A 19,973-nucleotide genomic window follows, 5' to 3' on the forward strand; every position below is an offset into this window, starting at 1 on the left:
GGAGGGGAAATAGCCAGGACAGCTGACCTAAACTGATCAAAGGGATATTCTATGCCATCTGCTCAGCAATGAAAGCTGGGAGAAAGGAAGGGAGGGAGTGCATTAATTAATTATGACACTTGTCTTCCAGAGCAACTACTACATGTACCAAAGTCTTACTTCCCAGAAAGTGACTGAATGTCACCTGCAGATGGGAAGTAGAGAACACATATTTTGTGCTTTTTGTGGCCTTTACATTTGCTTTATTCAACTGCCTTTATCTGGACTCACCAGATTATTTCCACCTTATTTTCTTCCCCTTCATCCTGTTGAGGAGGGGAGCAATAGAGAAGCTTGGTTGACACTTGGCATTCAGCCATGGTCAGCCTATCACAATGATGCAATAAAGTTAAACCTGAGCTTTGGACAGCTATCCCAGTGATTATAACAAATTGGCAATGAAATTAAATGTCAAACATGCAAAGTAAAACATGAGAAAAAATAGCTATATGGAAACAAACAAAAAAAGGCCCTACTGTAGCTATAAACATAAAGCAAAGAAATACAAGAACTGGGAGATGTTTATCAGCTCAGGCTCTTGCTCATGGTCCTCACCTGAGCATGGTTGCAGCTACTCCTGTGCCTGGACATGTATCCCACTGATTTGACCCTCTGACTTCCCATCTTAAACTGAGCCTCGTGTCACCATGATGGACTCCTCTGAAGACTGTCCCTAAGCCTTCTCTGTTCCTCCATGGGGAGCAGTGGGATAGGATCTTTTTCTGCATGGACAATACCTTGTCCTGCCTTTCTGCCACCCTCTCTTTTGGCTTATCTTCCCCATGGAGCAGCCAGCTCTTGCTGCTCTGAAACAAGATTATTTCACCCAATGTAGGTATCAGATGATGCGTTTTACACAAACAGGAGACACAATTTAAAAATACAATCATATTGCAGAGCTTAATGCCCTAATGCATTGCAAAAATCAAAGACATAAAAACAAGCAACTTAGATGTATTTGTAAGACGGAGCATTAGGAGCTATTAAATATGATGACGTATGTTTCATCTCAAAGTGCAAAAGGTGCTGAGCACCAGATGCAAGTAGAAAGATCACCCATCATCTCCCCACATATCTGGTCCCAGTTGGTATCAAAGAATATGAGCCAAGGTGGACCTAGAAAGACCTTTATAAAAGCTCTTATATTTAATGTCTCTGTCAGCTGCCGTGGAACTAATAATGCAATTTCTCCAACAAGTCAACACCCTAGGGCATACATCTGTCAATCAAGAAGTCAAGTTTCAACCTTCAGAACTTCTTTACCTGCACAAATCTGATCCTGGAAGGTACTGTGAAAATCGTGAATGAAGAAGCGGAATTAATCGAAGATCACACCACCTTTTCTCCCACCTAAGTCCTGGGGATGCTGGCCATGAAGAACATGATAATGTATCCTGAAAAACATGAAAATGTCTGTCTCAGTTTTGAACTTCATTGTAAGTACTCTGCAGATTTGAAAAGAATGAGATTGACTTCAAAGACTTTCATTTGGCAGTGTTTCATTTTTCCCAAATCACTTGTCATTAGTTTTAGTGAGCACTGGAAAGATTCTGAATAGGATCTCTAAATTATTCACAATAAAACCATAATTCAGTTTTTTCCTATGACTCTGTACACATTTACATACATATCTTCCCTAATGACATCACCTTAAAACCTGGTAATTGGGAATGGAATGTAATCCGTGATGAAAATTGTCAAAATTGTCAAAACGACATGCTTGTGATTAATATGTTAATTTTACCTACTTCCAGAAGACATTGTTTAGATGAAAACTGACCTTAATCATGTTTATGATTATATCTACAAAGAATGAGTATTTAAATATCTGGAGTCTAATTTGACCAGTATTTTTAAGGAATATAGGTTTGCACAAGAAATGCTTATAAGAAGTTACTGGTATCTTCTACAATATAAATATTACAAAAATTAAGTACACCTTTTTTTCTAGAGTGTGTATTTTGTGTTAAGATCTATGGAATTATAAAGTTTTACCAATTCGAACTTTACTTTTACATATATGTTCATATATCTTTTATGTATATAAAACAAAGTATCACAATAAATATCATGTTAGGTGGGCAGCAGGCTTTTCATAGATAGTTCACTTATTTAAATAATCTCTGGTGAGAAATGCCATAGAGTCAATAAAAATAAATAAATTATTGCCTAGGAAGTTCTACACTCAGATGTTGTTTTGAACATCTTGAATTTTTAATGTTTTCTTTCTGCTTTCGGGAACCTCTCTTCACCTGTGATTAAACTTGTGGAAAACACAAAATGCAGTAAAAGTTCAGATTCAAATTGTAGGCCTAGATATGGCTACAACAAAAATGTTAGCCCTATTTATAGACTGCATACCTCTGTGAACTGTTGACAAAAAGACCAAAACCAATCTTGTCAACTTCAGGTTCTGAGTCAAAAGCCTTCTTCATGTGAATTAACAAGACTATAAATTAAGAAACAAGACTATGGCTGAAAGTCACAGAATCATGGAATGTTTGTGCTGGCTGGGACACACAAGGATCCTCAAGTCCAGCTCCTGGCACCTTAAAGGACATCTCCAACAATCTCACAATGCTCCTCAGTTTTTTTCAAACTCTTCTTTTCCTCTGTCAGGCTGATGCTGTAACCACTTCCATGGGGAGCCTGTTCCAGTGCTCCACCATCCTCTAATCAAAAAACCTTTTTCTAGTATCCAACCTAAACCTCACAGACACAACATTCCCTTGGGTCCTATCACTGGCCACAACAGAGAAGAGGTCAGTGTCTGCCTCTGCTCTTCCCCTCACAAGCAAGTTGGAGACTGCAGTAAGGTCTCCCCTGTCTCCTCTTGTCAAGGCCGAACAGACCAAGTGCCCGCCTCTCATACAGCTTCTCCTCCAGACCCTTCACCATCTTTGTTTACTTCTTTTGGTGCTTTCTAACATCTTTGTTTAATATTTTGGAGCCAAATGATGCCCCCAGCTCTTGAGGTGAGGCTTCCCCAGCTCAGAGCAGGACAATCCTCTCTTTAGCCTGGCTGGTGATGCTGTGCCTGATGCCTCTCAGGACAGGGCTGGCCCTTTTGGCTGCCAGGGCACTGCTGGGTCATGTTCAACTTTGCACCAACCAGGATCTCAGGTCCAGATCTGTGACACTGCTTACCAGCTAATCATTCCCCAGTCTGTCTGCACATCCAGAGGCTGCCTCTCCCAGGTGCAGAATCCAGCTCTTGCCCTCATTAAAATTCACATGGTTGGTGGCTGCTCAGACCTTAAATTTGTTGAGGTCTCTTTGTAAAGCCTCTCTGCCTTTGAGGGAATCAAGAGCTCCTCCAAATTTTTGTATCATCCGCAAATTTGTTTAGTAGCCCTTTGAGTCCTGAACCCAAATCATTGAACAAAATGTTCAAGAGCACTGGGCCTTAGATACAGCCCTGCAGAATCCCACTAGTGACCAGTCACCAGCTTAAATTCACTCTGCTCACTATAACTTTTTGGTCCAGCCATGAACCAGCTGCTCACTGATCACATGTTTATTCAGTTGTCATAATTCCTTCTAGAAAATATTCTGAGAAAAAGGAAGAGCTGTGGCATAAGAGTTGCACATAACTTAGGAATTCATACAGAGGGTTCCTTTGGTTTTACAAAAAACTCTGTTCCCATGACAAGGGGACATCTAAGAACCACATCTTGGTCTTCACTAGAAAATTTAGTTTAGGGTGAATTTTAGACTCATGATATCAGATTACATTATTTAAACTGACATTTGGGTTCAGTAAATTAGTATCAGTTCAAATGGAAACTACAGCTCATCAAGATCAGTTTTGACACTAGCAAAAAAAGAATTCAGAAATGCAAGCATGTTTTTTGTCATAAAAGAAAAATTAGAATTGTAGTGGCTAGTTGAATAAATAGCTTAGGATCTACTGCCACAGCCTTTTTACATACATTTGTACCTATGTAGACTCCTGAGACATGTCTGCTTTTGTTGTTTCTGCACAAGTTACATATATTTTATTATTATTTGATGTCAGTTTTATTGGAGTTATTTCTTTATAAATTTCACTTCCTAAAATGTGTATAATTCTGAAGGGTTTTCCACATTATAATTACGTTTAAATATGTGATATTGATATTTAGATCTGGGGGCTGCTATTTAAAACCTTTAACAGAAAAATATGAGTGCACAATAAAACAAGATGGAAATTAGAAATGGATGCTCAGTATGGCTTACATTTTGGATTTAAAATATTTTTTTAAAAATTATGATCTATAAAGGTTTATTTATTCTGCGCTTTTTCTATTTTCATCTATCACAAAGCCAAATACTCAACAAAAAACCTTTAGAACTATATAAAATAAAGGAAATTTTGCATTTTCTGGATAAGAAAAAGTTATAAAGTTCCTTGTTACGCTTCAAAGGCATGTTTTACTAAATATCTGATGAGACATCTGCAGCATTTTATCCCAGAGACACTCTGCTCCATAATGCTATCCCACTTCAGGTAAGATTTTAACTACACATTACCAGAAGTAAAATACTCTCACCCTAAAAACAGGAAAAACATGCACCTAACCATCTTGTCCCAAAAGCTTTAGATCATGCATGCAATATAAGTAATGGAAAGTAATCTCAAAAATTTTTCTTCCTTTTTTATAAATAGATATGTTTTTATTTTAAGATTTTTAATTCCTGTGCAGAGAAAAAAATGTAAAAATAAAACTTTTGCAAAACCCCTACTGCCCTAGTAAACAGTATTCATATGTATCAAGGCACAATCTCAGCTTAATAATTTTAATAAATTGTCACAGTTTAATTCCCAGTCATAATTTCTGGCTACTCTTTTTTACCCTCTACAGAACTGCCTGTCTCCAGAACTAGCTGGAGCTCGTCTCTGTTAATGTCCTTTATTTATTAGTATTTCCACTTTGCTGTTATACTATTATTATTCTTCTGTGTAATTCCATGAAGGAGATTCAAGCTCTTACCGTGTTGTTGGGGTGGTAGTTGAGATGCAAACCACTGTCACAGAGGGGAGAGGATGTGCCACTGCTTTGGTCACTAGGGGCACCTAATACAAAGACAAATTCACAAGAAAATTCTTTGTTAATCTACGATGACATAATTCAAATTTGTATATGTATGTATGCATTCTCCCCACACCCAAATAACTTCTATCATATATAACATTCATCATTCAGCCTGTCTTCTGGCTTGAGTGGAATCCCTTGGTAAGTTAAATGGTGGCCCAAGAAAAAAAAAAACAAAACCTTTTCCAGTGCTTTGATTAAAAAAAAATAAAAAAAAGTTAATGTCTGCTTCTTTCAAATTCAGCAATATAAGAGAAGTGTTGTGCTGGTTACACATGAAACGGAGGAGGGGTGGATTCGCCTCAGGGAAAGCACCACGAGGCCGGGGAACAGAGGGGGCTGTCCCGTCTCTGGGGGCTTCCCCTGTGAGCTGCTGGGACCAATCAGAGAGCTGATTTGGTGATGGACAGCTCAGGAAACCAATTGAAAGTTATTTCGCTTTCACAAATCACATTGCTAAGGCTGATTTGGGCTTTTTGGCCTTCCGACCGCCAGGCCGAGACCAACGCCCGGCTCAGGGCGGCCCCGGCCCTGGCCTGGTGGCCCCCAGCTCTGCATGGCCCTGGCCCTGCTGGCCCTCGGCTCGGCTCAGCTCTCCACATGGCAGAAGAGGCCTCCAGCTGCCCTTGTGACTTCTTCATGATCTGGATACGAGAAGAAATGAAGCACGGAGACTACAGAGGTCAGTGGAATGAAGATAAAGTTCCCGGTGGGAAGAGATTGAAAAAATGCAACTGATAAGTAGCTGAAAACCTTTTTTGTGGGCTAAGGGGATTGTGACTTCACTAAAATTCCTTTAAACTGTGAAATATACTCGAGGAGGTTTGGATGCTTGAGAAGAAGACTTTTTCTGCCTTGGGGAAATTGAGCTTTCTCTCTGTTCAGAGACTGGAATATGAACAGAGACATTTGATAGAGAAGGAGATGAAGAGAATTTTGTTTTTCAGCAGCCTGCCTTTAAAAGTGGTACCCCAATTGTGTAACATAACCCATAGCACAGCTCTGGAAGGACTGTGAAAAATGAGAGGAGAGTCATAATCTGCAATATTTTCCCAGGCAGATGTAGATTGTGAAGGTGAAGACACCCCCTAAGCCCAAACTAAAAAAGGAACTTTTCTCTCTTAAGTGAACTGAAATGATTATTTGGGTGGATAACTGACTGAAGTGTTTTCTGTATGATGTTGTTAAGGAATGTGGAATGAAGGGAGGAGGGAACAGTCTAGGAATCTTATTCTGAATTCTTTTTGTGCTATTAATAAATTTCTTCTTATATCCTTTTAAGTTTTGAGCCTGCCTTGTCTCTACTCCCAAATCCTATTTCTAAAAGAGATTAAATATATTAAAATTGGCAAAACCCAAGTCACACCGTGACAAGTGTGTACCTTCTCAGTTGTTTTTTATTTGAAGGAACTTGTTGATAACCCTTTTATTACTCCAAGTGGAGTTTACAGTTCTAAATGTTCTTGTAATGGTTTAGGAACTTACAGTGCTATGCCTCAAAAGTGACATGATAGGATCCCTGCAAATGCACATTCCTGTGCATCACTCAGGCTACTTTGTGGTACCACAGCCTTTCATAAAATGGACAAAGGTACTGGGACACATTTTTATTTAAGAATTCAGTGTTCTGATTTTTTTCTTGTTTTACTTGAATTTAATACATAGGCAAAAGAAAAAGACAATATTACATCAAATGCTTGTGTAAAATGCTATTTAATGATTTAGATTATTTAATTCTTGTTAACTTAAAATCAAAGGCTAGAAGTATTGAAATCAAATATTCATTGTATTGTTGCTTAAAACTTGAGCAATTCACTTCACTCTCTTAGGGAGCAAAAAGAAGAAGGAAAGCAGAGTTGGCAAAAGGCACAGGCTGATATATAAATATGGTTAGATATTCTGCAATTGTCTATAATTATGCATCCACACTTACAATTTAATATAATTAAAGGAAAACAGCTGTCTCCATATGACTCTCATGGGGCTAGTTCACTAAAACTCAGTTTGGACTAAAACAAAATACTTATTATTCCAGAGTAATTTATTCTTAGGTAGACAGACATCTCCACCAAAGCCTCTGAATTTTAAACAGGAAAGTTAAATCATCTAAATATACACAATCTCATTTGCACATTTACCAGAAAAAACTCTCTGGGACTAAAATACCAGCTGATGCTGCCCAAAAAGCTGATTTTAAATACTCTGCACCAGGATGTGAGCTATTGCAAACTAATGTAATTCTACTCTTTTACCTGCAACTTTACTGATTCACACCAGCCAAACGCCTAGTTATCTATTTTTCAACCATAGATAACAATTTTTCTCTTGAGGTTAATGTTGACACAAGCTCTGGCAATAGGAGCAACTCATATTTAGGCAGTAATGTTCCTTGTAAAAGCTGCTGTCAATCACCCTCAATGCACAGTAGTTTCAGGAGCTGCGTTCACGGGTATTGAATTGAGGATTCTGTTGGCTAAGTAATAAAGGCTTACATGCACAGTCTTCATTCAGTGGCAGTTTGAGAAAAGCAGGTGCTCTTTTCAGAAAGGACACAGTTAGGGTCACTTCTTCCCCTGCGTTGCGAAGGACCTGCACCTGGAAAAGAAATATAGGCAGACATCTTGAAATAAATTTATGACCAAAATGCATTAGCAAATGTAAGCAACATCACACAGCTTTTCATATATAATATGAATATAACTGCTTGGCAGTTTATTGCAATTGCATTTGTTTGAGAAGAAAGTAAAGCATAAAGCTTGCTATGTGCTGACTCTATTGTGTTCCTAGCCACACATACAGTTAATGGGGTGAGGGGGACATTAGCTTCCTATATCAGTACTGCCTTTGACATGTGGTACTGCAGAACTTGCTCCTTGAAACTATTCAGCTATGTAACTCCTCCGTTCAGGTCTGGAATCATCTCCCCTAGCATGTATTTATTTTAAAAAATAATTAAATATGTATTTTCTTTACACATAAATGTTATTTCTGGTCTTATAAATCCTCAACCAAAACAACAGCAGTAGTTTCCACAGCTGTGCCATAATCCTATGAGCAAGCCTTTCCAACACTCAGAGTTAAATTTAGCTGAAGCGTTCCAGCATGGATGAGAGACCTAATCTTCATCACAGACACAGAGGAAAAGAATCTATCTTAAGCCTTAAATCTTAGATAAGCACAAGCTTAAGTTTTGCCAAAGGGCAGCTTGCATTTTGGACACAAAATGTGCAAAGCACCTATCCAGCTGTGAATACTTTCTGCCTTCCTGTAATCTCCCATAGTTAGCCCTTTGGCTTTTGTTCATCTTCAGCTTTTGTGGGGTACAGCTGTAGATACCCCAAGCATACAGCAAAGTGAGCGACTCCAGGCACCTCCTAAGAGTAGCAGTAAGGAGGCACAAAATCAACTAAGCAAAATGCTGTATTAAACAGCTGAGGAGGAATGTTTGAATTGGCTTATGAGAGCCAAGAACTAGATCTGTTTCAGAGAACAACCATTTCCTGTTCTAGCTTTGTAACTTCAAAACTCTTCAAGGGCTGATTTAATTTGGGCTTACAGCAACAGAACATTGCACCATGCCTCTCTGAGTGACTGTGTTCATACTGTGCAGAGAGCCAGCTCACAGGCAGCTGCATTCAGAGAGCTGCTACACAGTGAGACATTAGGCAAACATTTTAAACTAGCACAAATCTGCTCCCTTTCTCCTGTGTATCTGGATAACATGCAGGTAACCCTTCTGTCATGCTGCTGCTGCTTGTGAGAAAACCTTGTAAATAATTTATGAAGCATTGCTAGTATTTTATTATGCCTGCCAGTAACCTACTCAACAGATTTATTTACATGCATGTGAATAACTATACATTGGGATGCTTTCACATGGAATCACTGCATCATTATGTTGTTAACTTAAAGCAATTCTTCAGGAAAAAAGTCAACTTTGCCTTGAAACAATATTTCCATGCTGGTTGCCACAGAGGACCAACAACATGATGACAGAATATTTGATTCAGTAACTGAATTTTTAGGGTCTTTACTGTTGAAAATAGCACAGTGATTGCCAATGCACATTTTGCAATTTAGTATGCATTTATCTGAATGTGTGCAAATAAACACAGAAACATCACAACAGATTTAATAATTTTACTTCATGCTAAAAATTTCATCTGTAACAAGAATCACAGAGTCATTTAGGTTGAAAAATGAGCCTCTTTGATGAGCAGTTCCCAGTTCTGATGCATTTTCTATCTCAAAATTTGTAAGCAGCAATTATTTCATAGAAAGATGACTTATAATATGCAAAAAAGTAGACCAAGACTCTGAAGTCCTGAATTCAACCAGAAAAACCATCCTATGTCCTCAGTCTCCATAGAAAATTCATTCTTTTCCTTTCTTACATAGCAGTCACCTAGTTCAGAGTAATCAGAGCCAAAGCAGAACCTCACAGGTGTGTACTCTGTATTGTTTTGACAGATGTGAATAGACAAAGAGCAGGAAAATACATCTACTCTCTGCTGTTAAAAGGAAGCATTTCCTTTTACTCAGGAATGGCAAATAAACAAGTGAAGAATTTACAGCATTATTAGTTTTAATTTATAAAGTCACCTTTTAAGAAAAGAATAAGTGGATGTCCCCTGTGAAAGAAGCTGAGACAGCAACTGCCCTAAATCATTCTTCCAAGTGTCTACATGATTTCACTGGACATTATATTGGCTTTGCAAAGCCTGTAAGAGGCCATAAGTAGCCTACTGTGACTTTTTTCTCTAACCTCTCTCTCCCTCAAACCTCTTTATCTCATAGGATGAAAACTTTAAGCTGGAACACATTTCAGTTGAAATCAGCAATACTTATACCAGTGAACTGTATTTTGGAGTCTATGAAGCATATAATCTAGAAAGTGACTAGATTTTGACACGTAGAATAAAGACTAAAGAAAGATAAAAGATTAAAAGAGAAAACTACTAGGTAATGATTACAACAAAGAGCAGATGAGTTATCGATCCCATTTTACTTACTTTCTAGTCATTAACAAAGCTATTCTGAGAAATAAGGTTTCGTGAAGAAAATGAGAATTCTAATTATTGTCTTCTTCTAGCTTTCAGTTGAAAGCTTTACTTTTATTTTACATTCTTTGTCTTTACTTTGCATAAGAAATGAACAACCAAATTACTACAGATAATTCTAGCCACAGATAATAGTATCAGTACTGAATTTAAATTAGGGCCTCGTTCCCACTGTGAATAAATGGTTAACAAAATTCAATATTAATGAAACATACCTACATAAGTAAAGAGATTTTCAGTTCATTACTGCTAATAGAAAAGTCATATCTAAATTTCCATAAAATAAAAATATTTAAAACATTTTGCAATCCTGGTTGATGGCAAGTAGAATATGAGTCAGCCAGGAGGGCCAACCTTGTCTTCTGGGCACAGCATCACCAGCTGAGCAATGGAGGAGATTCTCCTGCTCCTCTCTGCACTGGGTCAGCCTCACCTTTAGTTCTGGGGGCAGTGTAGGGCACCACGATATAAAAAAGACATCAAGCTATTAGAGAGTGTCTAAATGAGAGCCATGAGGATGGTGAAGGGCCTGGAGGTGAATCCTTACCAGGTGACTTGGTCTGTTCAGCCTAGAGGTGAGGAGACTGAGGGGAGACCTCACTGAGGTCTTCAACACCCTCAGGACAGGGAGAGGAGGGGCAGGTACCAACCTCTTCATTACCAGGACTAGCAACAGGACTTGAAGAAACAGCATGAAACTGAGTCAGGGGAGGTTTAGTTTGGATCTCAGGAAATGATTTTGCACCCAGACAGTGGTTGAACTCTGGAACAGGTTCTTCAGGGATGTGGTCAAAGCACCAAGCCTGACAGACTTCAGGAAGTGTTTGGACAACACCCTGAGACACATGGTGTGATTCTTGGGGTGCCATGCACAGGAGTTGGACTTGAGGGGTCCCTTCCAACTCAGCATATTCTATGATTTTCCCTAGCATGTAAAAAGATGTAAGTGAACCCAACTTGTACAAAGTGAACAAGAAACTTATTTTTGAGAGGATACTAATTTTGGTTACATACAAAAACATGTTTTCAAAAATTTCAAAACAACAATGAAACAGCTTCTAAGATTATTTTTATCATATATGAAGAGTTTAGCGAGGGTGAGAAAATTCCCAGCGCTAAATCAGGGAATATTTGTATAAAAAAAACTCAGTAGTAGACCTAACATTTCCAATTTCTATGTTATATATTCTCATTGTATGTCATGGAGAAACTCCCTCCAGAAGAAATCTGGCAGTTTCTAAAGCAATGTATTTTAAATTGCAGAAAATGCATGACCAGACACCATTAAAATGATTTGTTTATTGTTTGTATCCTTGAAAGATAATGATCTGTTTTATTTCCAGAGCCTATATTAGACTATTCAAGATGTATTTTTTTGTTAATATTTTTTAGATATTCCATGAAGCCTTAGATTTTAGGCATATAAATTGACCTAACTATGCCAAGTTTTAATTTTTCTAGTTAAAAATGAATAATAGCAACACTTACTATGATGATATAGAAGCTGTACGGATTCAATAATGAAAAGCTATTTACTATTAAAACTGTTACTACTTTATTTAGCTTTATATTTCAGCTAGTGAGTAATACAAGCTATTTATTTGTTGGTGCACAGCATCCTACAAAGTTCTCCCTGTAAAAGAATGAAACCATGGCACTGAAAAATCTTAACATCTCCACATCAACATTATGACTATATATATTAAATTCCTGCTGCTGTTTTAAAAATCACACACACACACACACACATATATATATGTTCAGAATGAGTTGATGTGGAAAGAACTACACAAACAGAAACATTAAACATTGTCACTAAACTATCTTATGCAAAGTATAACCTTACTACCGGTGGGACCAAGAATTAGTTTACCTCCACAAATAGCCCCATATAAAGTTAGAATGTTCATGAATGAAGTGAGATAGGCAAAAAAGCTGGTTGTGCATGTCTGAGCCAGTAGCTGTGTGAAATAGTGATATTAAGAGAGTTAGTTTCCAAAGCAACAATGACTATATTTCTATGCAATTACTGTAACGATTGTAAGGGGGCTATTTGAAAAAGTAAATTTTATGGTGATGTGTGATACTGCAAATATCTACACAGTAACAACACTAATCTGAATTTTAATAATGTCTACGATGATATTGCCTTTTAATTTTATAAACCCTTTTAAATTCCCAGTTCAAGAAAACAGCTGAGCATATGCTGAAGTCTTTTTCAATATATTCAGGAAAGCAATGAAGCATGAAGTCCCTCTGACTAGAGTAGTATTCTTTCCTGAATAAGACTGTAAATCCTCTCTCAAATTACCAGTAAAATTTATCCACTAATGAAGTAGTAAGGATTTTAAAACAGAACACTTATTTAGATCCCAAGATCCACGTTCTCTTGAATCGAATGAAATGTCACTCTTTAGTTTTTAAAGAAAAGTTCAATTTATTGGTAAATACCTTGAACTATAAACATTGGTAAAATAGAAAAAAAAAGAGAAAAGGTAGAAGACACCTTTCTAGCCACCCTACAGTTACACAATGCACAAGTCCATGAGCAGATAACATAACACACATTTTAACACAATCACACAGAGGTCAAAAGCTACAAGACTTCATGCACAACTGTCTTGAATTTGTGTTTATTTCAAAAATCAATTGCTTTATTTAGTAAAAGCCATACAGTTAATGCAGAATTATTAGGAACACGTCAGTGAATAGTGAGTTTTTAATTCCCATGATCTAATATTTATCACAGTATTTGCCAACAATCAAAATTAATCAAGAAATATAATATCAAGAGATATCAAAGCTTTGTTCCTTCAGAAAATTTCCCTTTCCTACATACTGAGTGAACTAGAAGACTACTTTATGACAGAAGTTCCCACTCAGGCTGCACAAATAAAAGTATACTTTAGACTATAGTTTGACACTATCACAATTGTATGTTTTAATTTTTTGCTGTGTGGCTCCAAAAACCCATGTTAGATATTTAGACACAAACCCAAAGGGCTGCACACTAGAACAGTGGGCTATCTCAAACACGGGGACAGGAACTGCAGGGCAGAACAGTGCACTTCCCAAGAACACAGGAAGACATTCTGAGCTCTCTTCTGCTTGTATCCTGCTACTGTTTTGAAAAAGTGCAGGGGAATGCAGTAACATAAGAACTTACAGCAAAGACACCCTCCAGAGCCCACTAAGGAATTATAATTCCACTAAGGAATTATCTGAAAAGTGCATATAGAGGTTTATGGACCTGCAAGATGATACAGCAATGGAATTGAAGCAGTGCTTGCTTAGTGAATGCTCCAACTACTAAGGCACTACACAATAGATAATTTCAGAGCAACATACACAGATATTCAGGGTTTGCTTTTTGACAAGTCCCATCAGACTGGCAACTTAGAAGGAAAATTACTCTTGATCCCAGGTGACAGCATGTGTTTAAACTAGACCATTAGGTGGTTCCTCAGATGTACAGCATCATACCAGTCATCTTTAGATATATCCAGGCTTCTTTCACTGATGCTTGCTCTACCTGTTTTCAGAGGCTCATGGGCTTTAGCCACAGAAGTACCAGAACATGCAACCTCAAAACTGCCGTATAAAGCATTATACGGAATTTTAAGGAAAAAAAGTGATCCTCCTTTAAAAATAGATTTCATCATCTTTCCAGCTCACATGACAAGCAAGCCACTTATATTAACTAACACTGAGAGACATGTACAGAATTTCCTTCACAGGAATGACTAAAATAATCAGATGCAAGCAATATGATAAGCATAATGAGGAGATAGGAGAAAGAGAATAATTTAATAAAAATTTATTGAAAACATAACTAAACTACAAAATAAAAAACATCCACCAGGTAACAGTAGGCCAAATATAGGACACTGAGGACATACACTCATGTCAGTTCTTCCTTCAATGAACTTCCAAGATAAAAAAGATACTACTGTTTCTTCAGTGACCTATTTAACATCAAGTTAGGAAAAAAATAATATGGTTTCAAATGTTTAAGTCCAACACCTGTGGAATGAAGCATTTCTAAGTATGTCTAAAAGATCTGCCAGCAGTGCTCTGGAAATCTTTAAACTTTCTTATGCGCACAAACAATCAAGACAAAAATGTTTATCACTCTTTCAGTCAGAATAGTAGTATGCTGCAACTAATTATTGCTTAGTTGCATGTTTATGCTTTGAAAATATAGCAGTGTCTTAGCAAAAGATATCTATGCAAACAAAAAAATAGTAAAAGTCTGCAGCATTATCCTGTTTTTCTTTCATTAATCTTAGTATTAATGTCACACAAAAATATTGCTATAAGTGCGTAATTTGCATTTGTAAGTCATGTACCCTGATTTTGAATTATGTTTCACTAAAAGCTGCATGTACTGGTCATCAAAGTTCATATTAAATAATTAGAAGGCCATTACTCCAATACAAAGATTATGAAAAGCAAGAAATTGGAACTTTAAAAAATGCTATGTCTTCCAAAACTAAGAACATAACCTGGAGGCCATGACTCATTGGTCTTATGGGACATCGTGGGTTCTTGAACTGAAACATTTCATAAGATATTCTGAAATATAAAAATTAACAACTCCTAAATAGATTCCAATTATAATACATTATTTACCATGATCTGACAATATATTCTTTGAATCATCCCAGCTGGTGGTTGATTCTAATCCAAATGTTCACTTCAATATCAAACAATGAGTCCTGCTAATGATTCACAACCTATGGACTACATTGGTGTGGGACTGTGGTCCATAGAAAAAATACACAAAGATGCATTTAATAGCCATTCAGCTCTACATGATAGGCAGCTACTCAGGACAAAAAAATACCTATGAATACAAAAAAAACCTCAAAGAACTAGAAGGCTTCAGGCCAAATTGTTTCCAAGCTTTATGAGCTTTTTTGGCGTATCTATTTGTAGTGAGTACATCCCCGAGTTCAGAACTTTGTTTTCACAATATCTACTCCATGAATGGTTCAACTTCTCCAGGATTATTCAGCTACAGTAAATGAACTTTATAGTTCCACAGTTTTACAGAGTTCTCCACTTTAAACACTCACAGATGTTCCACTTCTTAAATGTGATTATGTATTCGGCTGCTGGCCACCTTCTCTCTGTTGAAGCTAATTCATGAACACGTATTTTTGAATTAGATATGTAATGGCTTCTAAAGCAACTGGCTAAGAGGAACAAGACAAATCTCTTAAAAACTGAAAATTACAAAAATACCAATGGGATTTTTCCCAGTGTGTTGAAATTAAATAGCATGTAATTTTCATTTTTTTTTCCATATGAAATAGGAAACTTGAATGCTTTTAGACAATAAAAATTTAGGATAGTTTTCTAACTGTATATTACAACTCTATGAGACTTATAAAATCCCCACTTGTATTTAGGCAACATACTCAACCCCAAAATTTATGTTATATGCCAAATGTTATAAATTCATAAGCATAATTCTGATTTCATCTTCATATACAACACACTTTCAGTACAATTGTATATATGTCAGTAAACTTCTCATCAGTATAGCTCAGAAGTATCCATAGGATTCAGATTTTGTTTGGGATCAATTTAATCAACATTGTCAAAAACAGATGAAGACTAAAGCTGCCTTGGGAGAAATGTGTGAACCCTCTAGAAAACAAAACTCCTACAAAAATGGGAGAAGCCTTTACACCAGTGTTGTAACCTATTTACCTAATGCACATGTTGACTTCTACAAAGCTTTCCACAGGCATGCACAACATCATGGTGCAGTGGTGTGTACAGCCAGATGAATGCTAGGCTTTCCCATCAATCTACAGAGAATTGCTTTTTTAAGATACAAGGTTTTGGACTTCATAACAACTGGAAAGCAACCATTATGGTAGTCTATGCTGACAATATTGTTTGGGCTTTTATTTCCTTTCAATTAGTTATGGTGAATTTTCAGAAAAAGCTGTCAACATCTGTAGCACCTGCAACACTTTTTAAGCAGGCCCCAGAGGCTTTGCACATTTACTTTCAAAGATGCATGACATAAAGATTCAAAGCATTTTTTCTTTTCTTTTAAGCAGGCCATATTTTAATTCATAGATAATATGCAGAAATTCTCCTAACTCATAATTATCTGCATATACCCTTGCAGAATCAACCTTTATTACTCATACAAATAGTATCATTTTAGTGGATTTTAGTTCAGTATAAAGTGTTGAGAATAAGCCAGAACTGTAATTTACTAATTATTTGTAGGCTACCAACCAATACTTGGTGGTGCAATTGTCCAGTAAGAGTTTCAGATAGTAAGAGATCAATAAAAACATATTTAAATGAAAGCAGAGAAATTTAGTAAGACATATTCTCTTGGACTAAAGAAAAAGATTATTTAAGGTATGTATAATATACACCAACTAAATATTTCATCACAGATTTTGCCAACATCTACTTAAGCCAGATTTAGATTACCTCAAACTGCAAAAAAATGACAGACTATATGGGAATAACACTTTCTGGTGATAAGAGCTGCCCCAAACAAACAAACCTTGTGTTGTAATACAGGCCAGAGCTTCATTCATTAAATAACTAATAAATGAAATGTGAAAACCAGCACAACAGGTAATAATATTAGTATCTGTTATGTAGAATATTAAATTTTGCTCATGGCCTGCAAGTGTTATAGCATACAATGCATGATAATGCAATGAATATTCTAGAAAACAAAAAGAGTACAGAATGCATGATCTATCCAACAGTGTAAGAGAACACAACATAACCCAGCACATAATCATGAGCTGAATTGAAGAAAAACATTGTATATCATCTCTCAAAACCAAAAGCCACATCTTAGCAATCATCCAAGAAAACCTTAGATGAATGACCTAGCACTTATGACTCTCCACTCCCTATACAAAAGTCACATAAAATACAAAATATAGCAAAAGGCTAAAGACATTACCCATGTTACATAAAGAAAAATAATCAGCAATATTTCCAGAATAAAGCACAATTTTCCATTTATCTGCATGATTCCTAGACTTACTCAGTTACAATTGGAATAAAAATCACTAGAAACCCTCTTATGAATGGATATGCATTTTTCTTTTGCTGGAAGACATTATACTAAAAAAAAATGCTTTATACAGAAGTTTTGCTTTTTAAACAATTTTATTTTTTTAAGTAAGGGTAAAAATCAAAGCAAGAAGTGGAAATGCTTTTCTCTAGAAAACTTTGACAGAAACTAGACAATAACTTGGAATTATGTGATGTCCTCAACAGGAAGAAATAATTCAAATAAAATTATTTATTTAAAGAATTTGGAGTTATTTCTTTTCATAGTTGATCATAATGCACTTTTTTTTATTATTATTATAGTAATGAGCTTGACTGGTTTGAGTTTTTTAACCCTGATTATTAACAAAAAAAATGAAGCTGCCTAATAATCTATTAAATATATAAGAATCTGTTGCTCCTTTAGTCAAATTGTTCCTAAAATTCAAATTTACCAGAAAAAAGTGCTCTCCTGGTTGAATTCCATATGAACTTTCTAAGACTGCTACTAAACCAGTACAATTTTTTATGGTTGCAATTTTTGAAAGGCTCATTAGTAGTATTCAAAATGCATACAAATTACCAGACTGTATAACATGCCAGCTATTGTTCCTGTTCCTAATGCTTCGAGAGTAAAAAAGAATTCAGTTGACATAGCATTTTGAAGTGCAGTCTTAAATTTTGAGACATTTTATGAACAGAAATATGTCTCAGATTGCAGAAAACAATACAAGTGTTGCATGGCTTGAACATTTTGCCTGACTATGCAGAGCTCCAGATCTAGGGGAAAAAAGAAAGATCATTCCCAGAACAAGAGTTTGCTCACACTAATCCCATTGCAAGGCTGGGGTCAAACACACAGCTAGTAGCAAATTTCACATTTACATATTCTATATAAAATTTGCTGCTGGCAAATATGACCTTAACACTTAGTTTTCATGAATAGTCACACTAATCAAGCACCAGAATATAAATGCTCATGAAAAATGAATAAAAAGTGGTCCTAAAGAGTTTGAAATCAAATTCTAATTCTATATTTGAATATATATTACTGTATGAACCTATTCCTATTTGTTCAGTTTTAAATGTTATCAACTTCAATAAAACAAAAAAAAATTCTTGAACAAATCTGTATTTGAAGTAATGTTTTAGATCAATATAAGCAGTTAATTCTGCTAAGCTTCTTGTCTGCTCAGCATCTAATCTCTGAGAAAGATATTTTAGTACTTCAGGGAAAGTGCCCAGTGGGAAAAGTTCTCAGCTGAAAAAACACAAGAGTCTGAATCATAGAATTCTTATATGCCATTTAATGCAGTGACAGTTTTTCTTCCCTTGATTATTTGCCTTGTTTCTAGTTGAAGTTGAGAAAATTACATTGTTCTTCAAAAATATTTGTAAAAAGGAAAGTCCCCAACTTAATAAAATATGTCAATTCATAATTTTAGGCAAATATATATGTATTCTGGTGAACTGAGATCCAATATAATTATAATCTTAAAATTTCAGAAATCATATTGCCTTAACATTTTTGAGATCATTTTCATCAGTGTATAAATCTCAAAAGTCTTGGCAAAAATGGATTTGGAGGTACTCAAGCTATATTTTAATTAACTGGAGAATATTTATAGATATTTTGGAACCAAAAAAGATTAGCATATAATTCCAAAGAAATAAAAAAGATAATTTGTATTTCAGCACAATGACAAAAAAGTGCTGAATTACAGTTTTAATCAGTTTATAGCATGAGATCTTTGTAACTTTGAAACATAAGCATAAATCTGATATATTAATCAAAACTGATTAGGCTACTTATCCAATTGCAACCCTTATTTTACCTTTTCTTATTTTCTTAAGCAAAAACATTACAGAAATCTATTATTGCCAGCAGTTAACTACCATTTGATACCATCTTATAAAAACAGTAATTTGTAGACTGAGTGAATGTGTGTATACAGTGAATGTGTTTTCTGAAACAAAATTTGCAACTTCAACAATACAAAAACCCCATAATTATTTGTATAATTCTATTACATTGCTGCTAGTTTATTATTCCAGAATATTACAACTGAATGCACAAACTACAGGCCTCACTTTTAGAAAGTCCAAGCCTGTCAAATAATAGTAATTCTAACTTTAGAATTTTCTCTGTGTTCTCATTTTTGATAAAAATTCAGAAAATAAGAAAAACACTCCTGATGCTACTTAACTCCATGATATCTAATGAACATTATATACAGATGCTTCGACTCAACAAAACATTCCCCATTTAGATAGCACTTTCCTGTTGAGATATAAAGATCCTGGAATTCTAAAAGCTGAAGCTGTAAAAGTAAAATTAAAACTTTAAATGCTTTAATGCTTTCAATTTACAAAGCTCCCAATAGTTTAATAGGGGAAAAAAATAACTTTGTTTCACACATTTGTTGTTGCCATTGTTGTGCAGGTGATTCAATTTATCCTAAAACTCCACTTATTGACTGATAGAAAGATGCTTCACATAGTCTGTGAAAACTTCTGACCTTTCCTGGTGATGGATATTTTCACAAAATTTTTTATCTTTTAGCATTCATTATGGTAAACTTTAGCCTCACCAACATTTCTCTGCAATCACTGATTCAGAAATCACATGACCTGAAGTGCACAGAGGATACATTTGAATACATTTTGTATTTGATTTCCCATGTAAACATCACTAAACAAAAAATGTCAAAATAACCTCAAGATATCTGAAAAATGGTAGAGATTTCATGAA

General features: G+C 35.7%; 1 protein-coding gene across 1 annotated transcript in view; it reads right to left on the reverse strand.

Moving 5' to 3' along the window:
• The window catches only part of SNTG1 (syntrophin gamma 1), a 313,327-nt gene that overhangs the window by 94,230 nt on the left and 199,124 nt on the right, over positions 1 to 19,973 (reverse strand). Inside the window, exons 8-10 of the mRNA XM_056485667.1 lie at positions 7,607 to 7,709; positions 5,013 to 5,095; positions 1,303 to 1,433 (exon numbers count right to left, since the gene is read on the reverse strand). Coding sequence (XP_056341642.1) covers positions 1,303 to 1,433; positions 5,013 to 5,095; positions 7,607 to 7,709 — 317 coding nt within the window. The remainder of the gene's footprint in view (positions 1 to 1,302; positions 1,434 to 5,012; positions 5,096 to 7,606; positions 7,710 to 19,973) is intronic.

The sequence above is a fragment of the Oenanthe melanoleuca genome, chromosome 2 (assembly GCF_029582105.1).
Source record: "Oenanthe melanoleuca isolate GR-GAL-2019-014 chromosome 2, OMel1.0, whole genome shotgun sequence".
NCBI lineage: Eukaryota > Metazoa > Chordata > Aves > Passeriformes > Muscicapidae > Oenanthe > Oenanthe melanoleuca.